Below are 18,162 nucleotides of genomic sequence, written 5' to 3'. Positions count from 1 at the left end.
ATATCCTCCAAGGTCTGAATAGTTCTTTCTGACTGACCATCTGTCTGAGGGTGATACACAGTACTCAAGTTTAACTAAGTCCCAAATGCACGCTGAAAAGCTCCCCAGAACCTTGATGTGAAACGAGGATCTCTGTCAGATATGATAGTAGAAAGCACACCATGCAACCTGACAATCTCTTTGATATACATTCGAGCCAATTCCTCTATTGTGCAACTTATTCGGATAGGAAGAAAGTGAGCTGATTTTGTCAGTCGATCCACAACCACCCAAATAGCGTCACAACCAGATCGAGTTCTAGGCAAACCTATCACAAAATCCATTGTGATACTCTCCCATTTCCATTATGGAATCTCCAAAGGATGAAGGGTCCCTGATGGTCTCTGATGCTCAATCTTAACCTTTTGACACGTTAAACATTTAGATACATGCAATGTTACGTCATTCTTTATACCTCGCCACCAGAACATCACTTTCAGATCCTGATACATTTTAGTACTCCCCGAGTGAATTGAAAACCCGCTCTTATGAGCTTCTTTCAAGATACTCTGTCGCAGGTCTCCAATATCTGGCATAACAATCCGATTCTTGAACTTCCACAAACCATCATGTCCTTCTGACGCTCTCCATTATTTTCCCTGTTCAACTGCTGGTAATACCTTACGTAACGTTTCACTATCCCGATGAGCCTTTAGAAGTTCTGATTTAAAATCACTTGAGATCTGCAACTGACTCAAACACAGAATTCCAAATTCTTCTTTAACCCCCAAATTCAAACCTTGAATTGCCCTTAGTAATTCTTCTTCCTGTAACATCATCCAAGCTGCATATAAAGATTTCCGACTCAAGGCGTCTGCCACAACATTCGCTTTTCCTGGATGATAATTCAATTCAAAATCATAATCTTTCAGAAACTCCATCCACCTCCTCTGACGCATATTCAACTCTTTCTGCTAAAAAAGATACTTCAAACTCTTATGGTCTGAGAAAACATGAAACTTAACGCCATAGAGGTAGTGCCTCCAGATCTTTAAAGCAAACACAACAGCAGCAAGTTCCAAATCATGTGTCGGATAGTTCATTTCATGCGGCCTTAATTGCCGTGAGGCGTATGCTACAACATTCTGGTGCTGCATCAGAATGCACCCTAGACCCTTCAGTGATGCATCACAGTACACTTCAAACGGTTCACTTGGTTCGGGCAATACCAACACAGGTGCAGTAGTCAACCTGTGCTTCAGTGCTTTAAAACTCTCCCCACACTCCGAAGTCCAGATAAAAGGCGTATCCTTCCTAGTCAATTTAGTTAAAAGTAAGGCGAGCTGTGAAAATCCCTTAATGAATCTGCGATAATATCCCGCCAAACCTAGAAAACTCCTGATCTCTGTCACTGAAGTTGGTCGCTCCCAATTCATCACTGCCTCCACCTTAGCAGGATCCACAGCTATCCCCTGCTTACTCACCACATGGCCGAGAGACTTTACTTCACTCTTCCAAAACTCACATTTAGATAACTTAGCATACAACTTCCCGTCTCTTAGAATTTGCAGCACAGTTCGCAAGTGATCAGCATGCTCCTCTTCAGTCTTAGAGTAAACAAGAATGTCATCAACGAAGACAATAACAAACTTGTCCAGATACGGTCGGAAAATCCTGTTCATATAATCCATAAATACTGCCGGGACATTAGTTAACCCAAAAGACATCACTGTATACTCATAATGACCATAACACGTCCTGAAAGCAGTTTTTGGAATATCCTCGCATCTAACCCTTATCTGATGATACCCGAATCGCAGGTCAATCTTAGAAAACACACCGGCACCCTGTAACTGATCCATTAGATCATCGATTCTAGGCAACAGATATTTATTCTTCATAGTGATCTTGTTCAACTACCGATAGTCGACATACAACTGCATACTCCCATCCTTCTTCTTTACCAGTAATACTGGTGCTCCCCACGGAGAAACACTTGGTCGGATAAAATGCTTACCCAACAGATCTTCCAACTGAGCTTTTAGTTCAGCCATTTCTAAAGGTGACATCCTATAAGGAGTAATTGAAATCGGACTGACTCCAGGCACTAAATCAATTACGAATTCAACTTCCCGGTTAGGTGGAAATTCATTAATATCATCCGGAAACACATCTGGAAATTCACATACAACCGGAATTTGCTCTAAACTCTGATCATCACCTGATACTCCCGCAGTTAATAACATAATACCCTGACATTCAGTTCCAGAATAGTTTACTATCATAGAATTCAAATAGTAACTATTCACCACAACCGGTGCTTCCGACCCTTTCGGCATAAACTGTACTGACTTCTCAGAACAATCAAGCAAAACATGATTCTTGGATAACCAATCCAATCCCAAAATGAGGTCAAGACCAGTCATAGGTAAACAAATCAAATCATGCACAAATTCACGCTGTTGTACTCGAAAGAGAACTTGTGGACATCCTATCCTAGTCACCATAGCTTCATGAGTAGCGTTATATACTTTCAAATCATAACCTAAAACCACCATTCTCAATCCTAACTCATGGGTCTTTTTAAATGCAATAAATGAATGAGACGCTCCTGAATCAAATAAAGCATTTAAGATTTTACCAGCCATTTCACAATTTCCTCTAATCAGTGTCTCAGATCCCTCAGCACCAATGGTGTAACAGCCCAGACCACCCGCTAGCACGATATTGTCCGCTTTGGCACACAAGGCCTCACGATTTTGCCTTTGACGAAAGGGATGATAGCCTAAGCCCCCCACACTCACTCGTCAAAACGCGTCATGCTAGGGAGAGGTATCCACACCCTTATAAGGCATGCTTCGTTCCCCTCTCCAACCGATGTGGGCCTTATAATCTACCCCCCTAAGGGAGCCCAGCTCCCTCGCTGGCACATCGATCCGGGTTCTGGCTCTGATACCATCTGTAACAGCCCAGACCACCCACTAGCACGATATTGTCCGCTTTGGCACACAAGGCCTCACGGTTTTGCCTTTGACGAAAGGGATGATAGCCTAAGCCCCCCACACTCACTCGTCAAAATGCGTCATGCTAGGGAGAGGTATCCACACCCTTATAAGGCATGTTTCGTTCCCCTCTCCAACCGATGTGGACCTTACAAATGGTAGAAGTGGTGTATACTCTCCCTGGCTGCTGCACTCTACCAGTCTCATATTTCTTCTTCTCCCGGAAATTGGTGGCCATATGCCCAGGCTATCCACAAGAATAGCATAGTCCAAGTCCCAATCTACACGGAACTCCAGGGTGATACCTTCCGCACTTCTGACAATTCAGATCTTGCTGTGGTTGCTTCCCAAACCTTTTTCCTTGACTAGCATTAGTATTCGGCCTTCTGTAATTACCTTGACCCTGAGTCTGCTGCGGAAGAAAACCTCCACGCTTGAAATTCCTACCTCTCGGAGCAAAATTCCTCCCTGAAGGCCTCTGAAAAGGCACCCTCAAACTCCCTTTCTCTGCTGCCGCCTTCCTCACACAATCCTCAGCCACCCTACTCTTATTCACCAATTCAGAAAACACCCTGATCTCCATTGGGGCAACGAAGCTCAGAATATCACTCCGAAGACCTCCTTCATACTTAATACATTTCCATTCAGCAAAATCTTCAGGCACACCTTGACAGATACGAGAAAAGCAACATAACTCTTCAAATTTGCTGGTATACTCAGCAATAGTCATCTGTCCCTGCTTTAACTGCATTAATTCAAGTTCCTTGGCATTTCTGGCTGAATTAGGAAAGTATTTCTTATAGAATTCTGTTCGGAAAACCTCCCAAGAAATTGCAGCACCATCAGGCTGTAGGATACGTTGTGTTCTCTGCCACCAATACTGAGCTTCACCTTGCAACTGATAAGTTCCAAATTCAACCCATTGCTCTTCAGGAACCTGTTGGGCCTGTAACGCCCTTTCCATATCCTGAATCCAATTATCTGCATAAGTGGGATTTGAGGTTCCCCTAAAGGTCGGAGGGTGAACTTTCAGAAATGTAGCAAGTGTCATAGGACCATCCTCATCATTATTATTCCCATGATTACCATGGTTTATCTGATTACCCAATGCCTCAGCTGTCGCCTGCATAGCTGCAGCCATATTTCCCAGGGCAGCCATAAAGTCTACTGGATCAGTCCCTATGGGGGCAGGAGTAACGGTGCCTGTCCTACCTCTACCTCGCCCGCGACCGCGTCCATGAGTCGACATCTGGTCCCAATACGCACCAAACAAGTAATATTAAGTTGATCAGTCTCAATATCGCAGGTCTAATGCTTTAAGTTCCAAATGCATGCTCACAAACGTTTATGCCATATATATCAATCAGATGTCCTAATAGCACATACACACATATACAGAGAATGCACAGAAGTACAATAAGTCCGTCTTTCAGGCTCTATAGGAACGAACTACTCTGATACCACAATGTAACACCCTACCATACTAAGCTTTACGCTTAAGTCGTAAAACAGAGGTGGTGTGGTATTACAACCTCTAAAATAAAATGAGTACATATAATAGCAGAAGAATTATAATATGTTAGGATCCTTGAAGAATAGAGGAAATAAAAATCGCGAAATAAAAGCGCAACGCTCAAGGAACGAGTTAACTTGCGTGCCAAGGAAACTATAACTATTGAACATATGACAACAGAAGTAGGAATAGAGTGCCAAAGATACAAAATAACAAGCTCCTAACTCAGCCTGCGAAGTCAAGACTGGCCGGAGAATATTTACATATCTATACATATATATCCAAAACCCAAAAGTACATATACACAATCCTGCCTCTCCATAAACCTCTAGGAGGGTCAAAAGAACAAGTTATGCGGAGAGAAAACCAAGTACATATATATACATCATAACATAACAAAATAACCATGTAACCACTCTGCTTCAAGAATCCAGACGCCTAACGAGATGCTTCTCGACCTGTATCTGAAAAACAACAACATAGTATAGAATGAGAACCGGAGGTTCTCAGTATTGTAAATGTGCCACACACATAATATATAAGGTCCTGGGAATGCCAGAGGCAATCCTAGAACGCCGACACTCAGATTATAGAGCTTAAAGTATTAAACAGAAGCCATAAAAGGTGATTTTCTAAAAACATTTAAACCTAACTTAACTTAACCTTAAATCTAAGTCCCATACTGCCATTCCTCCATACCTCCAACTCCATCACGCATTTTCACAGACAAATAGACAGATAAAGGCAAGTACAAGAAGATTACAATTACTACAGGTAACAAATACACATTTAGCATGGCAAGTACATATAGGCACACCCAATTAAAGCACTAGCAAGTAATTCAAGTAATATGCATATGATGCATGCCTGTCCTATGGCTGATGAGGCTCATCTGTCGGTTATCCAGCCAACCCGACAAGTCTGAATTGTACTTAGACTGTCCCCCGACGTGCATCCCCAAGAGTCTATGCATAGCTTTTTCTCAAATAATCAATATTTCTCAATGGGGGTAACATTCCCGGGAATTTATATAGTGCCCGGTCACACTTATGTCGTAGGGTCAACAGAGTATCGAGTTTTCAACCTGGTACACGTGGTGGCAAGCCACGACACTTAATCCAGGGAATCTCGTATCTCAGATTATTCAAATTCATAAGCCATATAAATAATTCAATTATAATTAATCAACATCCACATCATTTTCAATCGCATATCATTCATCATTATACGTTAATCATATTCAATCCTTATCCATCATTATCACACCTCCCATTTCCGTCTATCAATAGTTCCAATTCAAAACATAATTCATTCTTTTCTAAATGAATCAAACTTAAAACATGCTCATTTTCTTAATAACTCAAAATTAAACCATATAACCTTTGAATCTAAATCTTTTTAAATAATCATATAAACAAAATCTCTAATTTTTATAAAATTTCGGCAGCATCTCCTCTAAAACTCGGACTTTGCCACCCTTTTCGGGTCCAAACCTGCATTCTTTTCAATTCAACATACCCTTCCTCATTATCATAACAATCTCCACAATAAATCTACCTCGGATCAACAATTAAACTCATACAATATTCAAATCCAACAACCAAAATTCAACTAAGAATCATAGTTCACAAATCCTAGGCTTTTAACACAAAATACCTCATTATCACAACAACCTCCACAATAGTTATACCTCAAATCAATAATTCACCAAATCATTAGTTAATCAACATGCACCAAACCAACCATGTTCATCAACAATAACATTCAACCATAATTCTCTCCAAATTAACATAACAACATTCACCATCCAAAATTAATAACTAATTATCCAATAAACTTCAACCAAATATATTCATCGACAAATTACTAAACATTAAACATACACCTGCATTCCAGCTTATCCTATGGTCATCTAGCCTAAGTTTTCATAGAACATTATATATTAAATGCAAGAAACCTAAACCATATCTTAGCCGATTCCCAAGTATTATTCCAAGACAATTTTTCTAAAAGAACACAGCCCTCAAAATCTCAACTAATCCGCTTTCTCCAAGTTTCAGTATTCACAATTTCAAGCTCCAAATATTTATTCACAACCTAATACACATTCATAATACATATATATCCAATTTAATACTCAAAGCTCAAATTCAATGAAATTAAAATAAAATTATCGTATCCTCACCTTACCCAAACTTCACATAAGCAAGAGTGAACATTTTCCTCAAGCTAATTGGATCCTAAAACATTAGAAATCAAAGAAATTCAACATTCCCATTAAAAATTGGAAAATTGGGGGAAAAGAGAGCTGAGAGTGATTAAACAAGTTACCAGTGAAATTGTTTCGGTAGAAATATAGAGCTCAATGTGGTGAACGCGTGGCCGCAAATGGTGCGGCGATTGGAGCTCAGATGGAGAAGTTACGGGGATCGGAAATTTACTGTAAGGTTACGGAAGCTTTCTCCCCTCCCTGGAAGCGTTTCACGCTGCTGCAGCCAAATGAGGGAGAAAGCACTGCTGGGTTCACTTAAAAGAGCTGGTCCAGTTGGACCGATAGCCTGGTTCGGATCCGGTTCAATCGGTTCGGTCCTTTCAGTCCAATTTTAGACCGTTTTTTTCGAAATTAGTGTCAAAATTCTCGTTTCGACGAGCTCTATCCTAATTTGATATAATTTTCCCATTTCTAATCTTCCTTATTAAAAACTAATTTATTGACTAATTATCTACTAATTTAACTGGGGTTTACAGGATGGGGTCCGTGGAATGATATTTGCCAGTTACAGTTCAAGAATCAAGACGTTAGGCAGAAGATGATGGGTTGTCTATGGAGGTGGGTGATGGAAGACGAACTCAATTCTGGAAGGATGTTTGGATTCTTGGAGGGTCCTTCAAAGATCATTTTCCAAGGCTCTTCTCTATTTCAAACCAAAAAGGTTCCATGATAGGGGATTGTGGGTTCTGGGATGAGTTAGCCTGGATATGGAACTTCCAATGGAGGCAAGAACTATTCCAATAAAAATTGGAACTAGTGAACCAGCTTCACCATACTTTGAAGCTAGTCAAACTTGCATATGACAGAAAGGATAGAGTCGTGTGGAAATATGATAAACAATGTGTTTTTTCTACTAACTCATTTATGTAGGTGTTGCAAGTAGAAATGGCACCAGAGGATATATCAAGTTACAGCTTTACTATGACTATTTAGAAAGGGCTTGTCCCACCTAGAGTGGAGTTGTTTGTTTAGTTTATTTTGACTGGTAGGATCAATACGAAGGAGAGACTAAGTTGGTTCGGAGTTATCAACCAAGAAGATACTTTATATCTTTTATGTAACAGAGGTGATGAAAATAATCACCACTTGTTTCTTGGATGTAGTTTTTCTTGGCAGGTATGGTGTACTTGGATATCATATGTTGGTATTCTATGGACATATCCGGGTACGGTCAAGGAGCATTTTCAGAGTTGGACTGAGGTATCAAATAGGAAAGAGGAGTGCAGGAGATAGATGGTGTGCTTTTGTGCCATTATGTGGAACATATGGTTGGAGCGAAACCAGAGGATCTTTTAGAATAAAGAAAAAGGAGTAGAGGAGATTATTAACATGTCTTTTCAGAACTACACTGAATGATTAAGTACAAACTCTTTTTGTTGTTGATGGTAATGTCAGAGATGACATAAAGGTGTTATGGCCATAACAGGTGCTTCGGATATTTTAATATTTTGTTATTTGTTTTTTTGTTTGTTGTTTCTTACTCCACTTTTTGCGTTGAGCTCCTCTTTCAAAAAAAATAAAAATAAAGGGTAAAGATACGAACATAAGCTTTTATGCTCGTTATATTTTTCACAGGCTCCGTGATGAGATTACTGAATTAGTTATTAAATTTGAATACATTTATTATATATCACTTGAAAAATAATAACAAATACTTTTATTATATATCACTTGAAAAATAAACTTGTCCACGGTAAATTCTTTAAAAAATATTATAGGATTTGTTATGGCCTCATGGTAGTACTTTGATTTGATCTATAATATGTGATTTAGCACACACATTTATTTTATCAAATTAGATATTATGGTTCATATCATGGTTCACAATTTAAAGACAGGTCTAAAATAATTAAAGTCCACGTCAGAGTTTAAAGTCATTCTTCTTATGTGTTCAATCTCATTTATTCAATTTAACATGCAAGATTTTAACTGCACCTACAAATATGTTAATATGTTTAAATATAAAATTTCAACAATTCTTAAATAAGAGGGGAATAACCACCTACTACTATAGATGGATAAATTACAAAAAAGATAACAAACTTATTTTTTTTACTATATAAATACTCTATCAAAGTAAAGTATTTCTCAATTTTAATCTACTAAAAAAATTTAATTAAATCTTTGCTAACTTAAACATTGGAGTTTCTTGTAGGCACCACTCCCAACCTCTCTGAAAAACTCGGATGGTATCATATCACCAGAGGAGACGTCGGAGCATTCCACCAAAAAGGACTTGAACCTCACATTCAGGTCCAAATCACACTAGTTTCAGCTAAGTCTCGGAATATTGGACACAACCATCGCAAACAACCACCCAAAAGATAGGACACATTACGTCTGATTCGGAACCCCATAAAAAAAAACCAACCCAACGCATACCCTGAGAGAAGGAAAGGCACTGACAAAAAGATAGATCAAAGAAACACAGAAAGACAAGGAATAGGCTCTAAAATTCATATATCTGGCGAATTTGGAGATCGAAACGCCACAGAACTTATGGGGTTGGTTCATGGATATCAAGATCGGTCGAACTGGAATGATAATGTGGGTCCGAAAGAGCCCTACGACAGAAAGTACGACGATGAAGGGAGTTGGAAGAAAAATTAAAGAGGTTGGAATCCAACCTCAAGGGTAGGAGATCCCAAGTTGATCGAGAATCCACGTCTTTGGGGAGTGAAGATCCTTAGAAACTTTAAAAGCCCAGATATGGACTTTTATGATGGAACGAACGACCTGAGACACCACCTAAGCAACTTCAAGAGTCGCAAGTATCTGGCTGATGCCTCTGATGCAACTCGGTGCAAAACCTTCCCGACTATATTAACCAAGATAGCGATGAAGTGGTTTGACAACCTAGGTCGGTCACTCTTTTTGATGATTTGGCCAAGAGCTTTCTCACTCAATTCTCCATTCAGAAAGACAAAGCTAAATATGCTCCAAGTCCTTTGGGTGTCAAATAAGAGGTCAGAGAATCTCCTAGATCCTACATGAAAATATTCAACAAAGCATATTTAAAGATTCAGAACTTGCTTATTGAAGCAGTTATTACAGGGCTCGTTAATGGCCTCATAGGTCCCTTCTCATCGTCCATATCCAAAAGATAATTGACTTTATTGTCTGAAGTGCAAGAAAGGGATGAAAAGTACATAAATCTGTAAGAGACCTCCCAGATCATGAAGCCTCAATAAAGTTGGCAAAATAACTACCAACTCAGGTACATAGAAAAAGACCACAAAATAAAATAGGAGTGCAAAGAATGAGAAAGATTGTCAGATCCCATAAGCAACCCAGATCGATGTGTCCACGCCATCATGAGAGAATTTGCCGTAGGCAGACAATTAAGTTGTTTCAAAAAAAGATATCTCGAAAAAGCCTACCAAGTCAAGAAAGACTATACAGAACACGACCTCTACACTATAACCTTTGCACTAGAACATATTAAAGGTGGGTACCCCGGCCATAATGATCCCTTAGTGATAACAATAGTCCTATCCAATGCCAGCCTCAACAAAACATTGGTGGATCTAAAAAATTTTATAGACATCCTTTTCAAATTTGCCTTTGACGAGTTCAAATTAGAAGAAAATGACTTAAAGACATACCTAGACACTCTATTCAAATTAGGAGAAACACCAAACTGATCTATTGGGTACATAAGCCTTTATACTGCCTTCAGCAAAAGTCCTAAAGCCTATACCGTCAGTGTTAACAGCATCATAGTAAACACCCCATCTACCAACAATGAATTAATAGGTCAAATAACGCTAAATCGACTAGTTACTGTGGTATCCACCCTTCATCTATGCATGAAGTTTCCAACAAAGGAGGGGATAACTGCTATTTACAGGGGTCAAAAGAGGGGCATAGATGCTACAACAAAAGTTTTAATTTAAGAAGTAGCCCCACATGCAAAAAATTCAACAATTTCGAGCTCGAATATAGGCCATAAGCACATCAGACAACTCTCCATCCCACAAATGGGGATTTATCTTTCTACTTGCCACGACATTGAAGCAATGATTCCAACAGGGCCAAATGAAGAAAGCCTAAAGATTAGACTCTATAATGAGTTTGAAAACCTCCAAGCTTATAGAGGAAAATCTGACCTCTTCCCCAAAGTACAACTTCAAGAAGAAGCTTCCAAAGAAAAAATGGCTATGAAATGCACTGAGAATATCATAAGAAGAAGCTTATCAACTGGCGACTTCGTTCTGATTCGAAATGACACCGGGCCAAAACCGAGTGAAACAAAGCTAGAAACAAAATAGAAAAATCCCAACAAAGTCACTCAAGAATTTGAAAATAACTACTACAAAATATTCGACTTACTCGAAAATGATCTACCTAGATCATACCATGTGTACAAATAAAGAGATACTACAGATAGAAAGCGAACCTTACTCCCTAATGCACATTTTTTCCGACTTCAAGATTTTACTGAAGGCATTTTTAACGACGCATCAAAGTAAGGGCTATGAAGGGTGATGTCTGAGTTCAATGACAGATTGTATAAATGAATTGAAGTAAATTCAAAATCGTAAAAATAATCCTATACCCCACAACTCGTACGAAAAATGAGTTAGGAGAAAGTCGAAAATGACAAATCAAAAAGGGTAGGAGCGAAAACAACAAGAAAATAATCTTCCAACCAAACAACTCATACAAAAATGAGTTGGAAAGAAAAGAAAGGATTGTGAAAATATTTTAAACAAAATCAAAACATAAAATAATGCTCCAATTAAAACAACTTGTACCAAATGAGATAATGAAATCGGAGATGACGAATTAAAAGTGTGGAGGTGAAAACCATACGGTAAAAAGATACAAGTTACAAGGTTGTCTACAAGCTACATTACAAGTTGAAAGCATGCAAGTTTTAAAAGCATGCACAACACTTAGCGAAATTAAAGCTAACAATGCTATTCAATAATAGATGTAGATTAGAAGCATGCAAACAAAGCAACATTACTTAGTGCAATTGAAGTCAAAACCTCCTAACAAAAGGGGACAAATATCCAAAATATTATAATATCTTTGTTAGAAAGTCCACAACTCGAAAAATATACAAACAAGAAAAAAGAACAAAGAAAGAGATAAGCAACAACATCATCAAAAGGAACGACTTTGGATGGGAGATCGGTAGAAGAGACCTCGAGAGTTTTATCTTCAGATTCAGGGGCACCTTGTACAATGGCATTAGAGGTCGGTCTCACCAAATAATTCAAGATAAAAGGATAAAAACTATTCATCTTCACCCATTTAATAAAACACTCAACATAACAACACTCATAGTGAAGACAGCGATAGCGCCACTGCACCAAAAGCAACACCATCATCTCTGACGAGAGTAAAAATCCCACAACATAACTAACCACAACCAAAAGAAAGACAAATAAATGGAAGGAAATCATTTTTTTCATAAGAAATTATTTTTTCCAACATCCATTCATCTTTAAAGCATTAGCATCATATTAACATCAAAACCTAGAAGATAGGAGATGAAGTGAAAACACGCTTGATGAAACCTGAAGAAGCAATAACAATAAAGATGACGGAGTAAAAAATGTCAACATGAAGAAGAAGAAGGGCCAAGAATAGATAAATGTGAATATGGGCAAAAAAAAGTAAAATCATCTCACTTTAAATAACGTGCGTGGTTACCAAGGTAATTAAAAAGATGTGCGATCAGTTTTAGAATACGAAAATGTAACGCCACATCAATTTCAAAATCACATCGAGTTTCCCAACTTGTTCTCTCAAATCGCATCGGGAATCCGACGTGATCGACTTGCTCAAGCGACAATAGTAAGATCCAAAGAACGACTTGATTGAATGCTCAAACCCAACTTACAAGAACTCAGCCTTGAGTAGGGTACCATTGATACCTTAAACCACAATTCAAAGTCAGGTCCAAAATGACTAAAATTCACTTCAGAGTCCAAAGTCACTCTCCTTACGTGTCTGATCTCATTTATTTGACTTATTATGCTGAATCTTAACTGCTCCTACAAACATGCTGATATATTTAAATATGAGATCTCAACAATCTCTAGATAAAATGAGAAATAACCACCCACCATGATAGGTGGACAAGTTATAACAAGGTAACAAACTTATCTTTTCTACTATATAAATACCATCAAGTTCAGGTATTTCTCAACTCTAATCTATTAAAAAAATCTATCTAAAATCTTTGCTAACTTAAATATCGGAGTCCCTTGTATGTACCACCCCCAATTCTCACTTAAAGACCTCAGACGGTTTCACCACTTCGGAGGAGATGTCAGCATCATTATAAAAAGGAACTTGGACCTCACGTTCAGGGCCAAATCACTAGTTTCAGATAACCTTCGAAAAACGTAGTATATATTTTTAATAGATGTAATTAATTTGTCCTACATAAGGTAATTCTAAATTTATTTAGTACATATTTAAAATTTTTATAATTTAAGAAACAATTTTGATACATTGACAGTATAAAATATTTTACACGCTTTGTATTTATTTTATTAGATAACTATTCAAGCAGTCAATATTAAAAATGATTATTTTTGTTGATGTGACGTTATATAATTAAATGCACATGTAGAATTATTTTATACTATTAGTATATCAAAATCAAATTAAAAAAATTAATTGTTAAAAAAATTAATTCAAATTATCACAATTTCATAAAATATATTTTATATGTTATAAGGGATAAGGATATTGTAACACTTTGATTTTTGATACAAGATTATATCTTTAATAAGCGTGCATAGCAGACAAGAAAAGCACACAAAGAAACTCTCACACAATTGGATACTTAGACATAAAAAAGAGGAGTAAAGAATCGTTTTTATTCTCGATGTTTAGGATAAGTCTCAAAGTTGTTCTTAATATTTCAATCGTCTTATTTAAGTCCCTAACGTTTCAAAATTGACTCAATGTTGTCCTGCCGTTAGGGATCCGTTAACAGAATTGACGGCGGGACAAAATTGAGACGATTTTGAAACGTTAGAGACTTAAATAGGACGAAAATGTTGGACAAAAACGATATATAGAAACAAATTTTAGTTTCTTATCCTTTAATAATATCAATTTTTTACTGTACATAATATTCAATTATTTTTTAATCACATCTAAGTAAATTATACTTAATCACATTACTTTTATTCTAAATAAATTTATTTTTTTTTATAATTTTACACTTAAAGTTATAAGTTAATATAAGGGATAAGTACTTTTTTCGTCCCCAAGGTCTGGGGTCAAAATCAATTTCGTCTCGAACTTTTTTTTGTTATTAAAATCATCCCCAACGTTACAAAACGTTATAAAATCGTCCTTTTCTATATCAATTTTATTTTTTTTTACCAAATTATCCTTAATAATTAATATAAATAATAATAATATTAAAAAATAAAAACAAAACCCTCCCCATCCCACCTTGATGTCTCTTCACTGTCTTCCCTTCTCATCCCCTTCTTTCTACCATTCTCTTCGAAACCACCTCCTTCCTAATCCCCCCCAATTCTTCATCTCGTCATCTCCGTCACCCTACCATCTTCACCCCTACCTCCTTTTCGGCGAGTTCTCTCTCTACTAGGCAGTTGATGCCTTCGACAATGACGGTTGGTGGTCCGACGAGATCACCGGCAGACTTGGGCCTCACCATTACTATGTTTATTTTCGTACAACCAACGAAGACATCGCTTATCCTTCTAATAAGATTAGGGTTCATCATGAGCGGGTTAACGGTGACTGGATTCTCTCCCAAAGAGAGCAACCACAACCACAGCCACTGCAGAATCAGCAACAACAGCTAGGTCACCAAGATTGAAACTTTGAGCCCTGACCCTCTGCCTTCTAGAGGCCGTGCGCTCCCACATCTCCGCTACCGCAAGGTCTACGGGATCTTCACATGCAATCGCATCCTCTTCAACCACACGCAAAATCACACGGGCCTTTGGCCGGATCAAGTTCGGGTCTGCAGAAAAAGCTCTTCTTGTCAGCATCGAGCTCCATCACACCCACAGCTGCGACAGCGCCAGCGCCAGCAGTAGTAGGAAGAATTTTTTTATTTTTGTCACTTCCTTCCTCTTTTCGTGCTTCCTTTTTTATTTTTTTTATTTTTGAAGAACATAAAACATTTCTATTATTGCTGATTTTGATCTGAAGTTGCAATTGATGATGATTGTTGAATTGTTAAATCTAAAATTTTTGTTTATTTATTTTATGGTTGTTGTTGTTGAAATGGCTGAAAATGCTGAATTTGTTGTTGCTAAATCTAAAGTACTTAACCCTTGAAATTTATTTTGTGGTTGTTGTTGCTGAACTGGTTGAAGGGGAAAGGTTTTTTGTTTAAGCTGAGAAGAAGAATTGTGATTTGGGGAAGGGAAAATTCGAAGAGAGTAGGAGAAATGAGATGGAGATATCGGGGTTGTTTTGCAGGTGTTTGACTTAATGCGAAAGTAGGAACAAACCCCCTTACAATTCTGTTTTAAATTATGGATTTCTTTATTTTTGTTTGGGTTGCGGTTATAAAATTGTTTTTGGTGCTGAGTTTGTGGGGGTTTTGTTTCTCTGTTCGAGTATTGCGTTGAGCATTCAATTGATGTTGGTGCGGGGGTGTTGATTTTGTTCAACCGATTGGGTGATATTGTTCAACCATTCAGATATTGATTTTAATGGATGAAGAGTTAGCAGAATTGGTGTTAGAGTTAAGGGTAGTGGGTGGTATGGTGGTGGAGGTGGTGGTGGTGGTAGTGAAGAGAGAGAGAGAGGTGGTGGTGGAGAGGGAGAAGAAGATGGAGAAGGAGGTGGGGGCAGCGATGGTGGGGTGGCGGAAAGGGAGAGAAGAGAAAGACCGAAAGAGAGTGAGAGATACGCCAGGGATGGAGAGGGTTTCTTTTGTTTTTTAATATTAGTTTTAATATTATTTTATTTTTGTAAAAGGGCAAAAGGGTAAAATTGTCCAAAAAATATTGTTTATGGACAAAAGGATGATTTTATAACGTTTTGTAACGTTGATGATGATTTTAATAAGGAAAAAAGGTCAGGGACGAAATTGATTTTGACCCCAGAAACGTTGAGTATGATTTTAAAATCGTCTCAATTTTGTTCCGCCGTCAATTCTGTTAACGGATCCCTAACGGCAGGATAACATTGAGTCAATTTTGAAACGTTAGGGATTTAAATAGGACGATTGAAACATTATGGACAACTTTGAAACTTACCCAAAACGTTAGGGACAAAAACGATACTTTACTCTAAAAAAGAAATATTTCTTATTATAATCAACTATAAATAACATTCTATTATATATTACTAATATTTATAGATTTTTCATTAATCATATACCTAATACAATATAATATATATAATATCGTTCATATTTTTTTTTTGGGCAAATAATACATAGTATTTAATGGTATATATTTTTTTATCATCAATTACTAGTCAATGATAATTTTATTAGAGAGATATTATGGTAAAGAATCTACTATTGGATTTACACTAATTAAAATTGCTTAGCATAGGTCATTCCCTTCTTTTTATAGATGAAATTAATATAGGCTCTTCTCATTCAAGTAAGTTTTTGGTACATTCTATATATCGTACAAAATATTTTGAAGACAATAAAAAATAATTTAAATTTAAATTATTTTATTTAATATTTATTAGTTATTATTAAAATAATTATATAATTTTAAATATATAATTATAAAATTATAGATACTATGTTATATAAAATTTATTATAATATATAATTATTATTTTAGAGGTTTTTTTTCCAATTGAGATTGCTTTGCTTAGTTCATTCCCTAGATTTTTATTGATGAAATTAGTATAGGCTCTTCTCATTCAAGTAAGTTTTTGGTACATTGTATTATAATATAAGGGTCGTCAAAGTCAAGCAATTAAATAATAGTAATAATAATTACGTAATAATCCTGCCATTTCTGTATGCTAATTAATTTCATGCAAAGCAAACTTGCAATTAAAAGCCATTGAGACTAAGGTGATAAGATTTGCCACTAGTGATGTGTATATAGATAGATACACAATAAAATACAATAAACAACGACAAAGATGATAATTAACAAATTAATTACTAGTATCTCATTGGTTATTCTTAAAAAGAAGATTAAGATAAAATAATATTAATTAACGTTATGAGATATCTAATATAAGAAATGAAGATCCGGAAATGGCTGCTGATAGATTTGATGAAAAGCAACTAAATCCCGCAAAGCAAATGCTAAAATGGGTAGGGTTTATTCACATGTGTCATTTCTTCCGATACTAATGTCACTTATTTTTGTTACAACCATTACGTGTGCTAACTACTAACACTTTTCTCTCCCTCTCATACAACTATTACTTTCACTTTCCTTCTTTAAATTATGCACCCCCCACATCAAATTATATTAGCAAACAAATAAACTAGATTTGTGCATGGACCACTAACTAACAATCATTATATATAACATTGATATTGATTCTTTACTGTTCTAGAAGACTAAAATAACCATCAATTAAGAAATGATGGGAACCTATATGGTACAAGAGTTTTAATGTTTTTGTTATCTATAAGATATATATGTGTATTAATAAGTAGTTAACATAACAAACAAAATTTAAAAGATAAATTTGTTAATGTGATAATGTATAAGTAGGTATTTTCATGAATTTTTACTATAAAATAAAAATACGAATTTGATCATGTATTATTACTTAAATGCTAAAATAATTACCTTTTACATTCGCAATATCAATAATCAATGAAAGAAAAAAAGTTGTGCTAATCTATTGGTTCAAATAAACTTTTTATTCTTATAAGATATTTTTTTAGTCATATATATTTTTTAAATTTGGTGGTGAAATTTAAAAGTTGTCTATTTTAATCTTATGATTAAAACCAAAATGGAAAATTTATTTAGAAAAAGATGAGTAATTTCTTAAAACCAAAATGGAAAATTTATTTTTTGAACTTCATTTTATTCTTTGATTCCACCAATAAAAATAAAGTCCAAATACAAATGAAATTCATTTTTAGTTTTAATTCGTTTTATTATTCATTTATTCCATAGAAAAAGCACAAGTCCCTATGTGAGTAAGTGTATATATAACTATTTAAGTATATATATAGATGAGTGAGTGGCATAAGGTGAGGACCCAAATTTGTCAATTACAAACAAGTGAAGTGTGTTTTGTGTACGTTTGTGTGTGTGGAAGAAAACAAAGATTGCATTGCAGAACACGCTTCTTCACCTTCATTGGTTTCAGCTCCACTCTCTTCCTCTTCTCTCTGGAGCTGAACCGAACCCGAACCCACCCCACCACCACCTTTCAAAAAAGATTCATACTTTTCTCATTTTCATTTCTAATTCTTAATTTTGATTCATACCCAC

The 18,162-nt window shown here is 36.3% G+C and overlaps 1 protein-coding gene and 1 long non-coding RNA gene across 2 annotated transcripts; both read right to left on the bottom strand.

Moving 5' to 3' along the window:
• LOC107637176 lies at positions 539-4,230 on the bottom strand. Its single transcript, XM_016340615.1, has 8 exons — positions 3,802-4,230; positions 3,378-3,726; positions 2,289-2,524; positions 1,710-1,778; positions 1,464-1,586; positions 1,042-1,322; positions 779-874; positions 539-689 (listed from the first exon to the last, which is right to left on the bottom strand). Exons 1-8 carry the CDS (start codon positions 4,228-4,230, stop codon positions 539-541), a joined length of 1,734 nt encoding a protein of 577 aa, XP_016196101.1.
• Positions 6,465-6,971, bottom strand: LOC107638094. The gene is made up of 3 exons (XR_001619734.2): positions 6,826-6,971; positions 6,680-6,734; positions 6,465-6,591 (listed from the first exon to the last, which is right to left on the bottom strand). It is a non-coding gene; the product is annotated as an uncharacterized LOC107638094 (long non-coding RNA).

The sequence above is a fragment of the Arachis ipaensis genome, chromosome B04 (assembly GCF_000816755.2).
Source record: "Arachis ipaensis cultivar K30076 chromosome B04, Araip1.1, whole genome shotgun sequence".
NCBI lineage: Eukaryota > Viridiplantae > Streptophyta > Magnoliopsida > Fabales > Fabaceae > Arachis > Arachis ipaensis.
The sequence above is the reverse complement of the archived record's forward strand: the minus strand, read 5'-3'. Positions and strand labels throughout refer to the sequence as shown.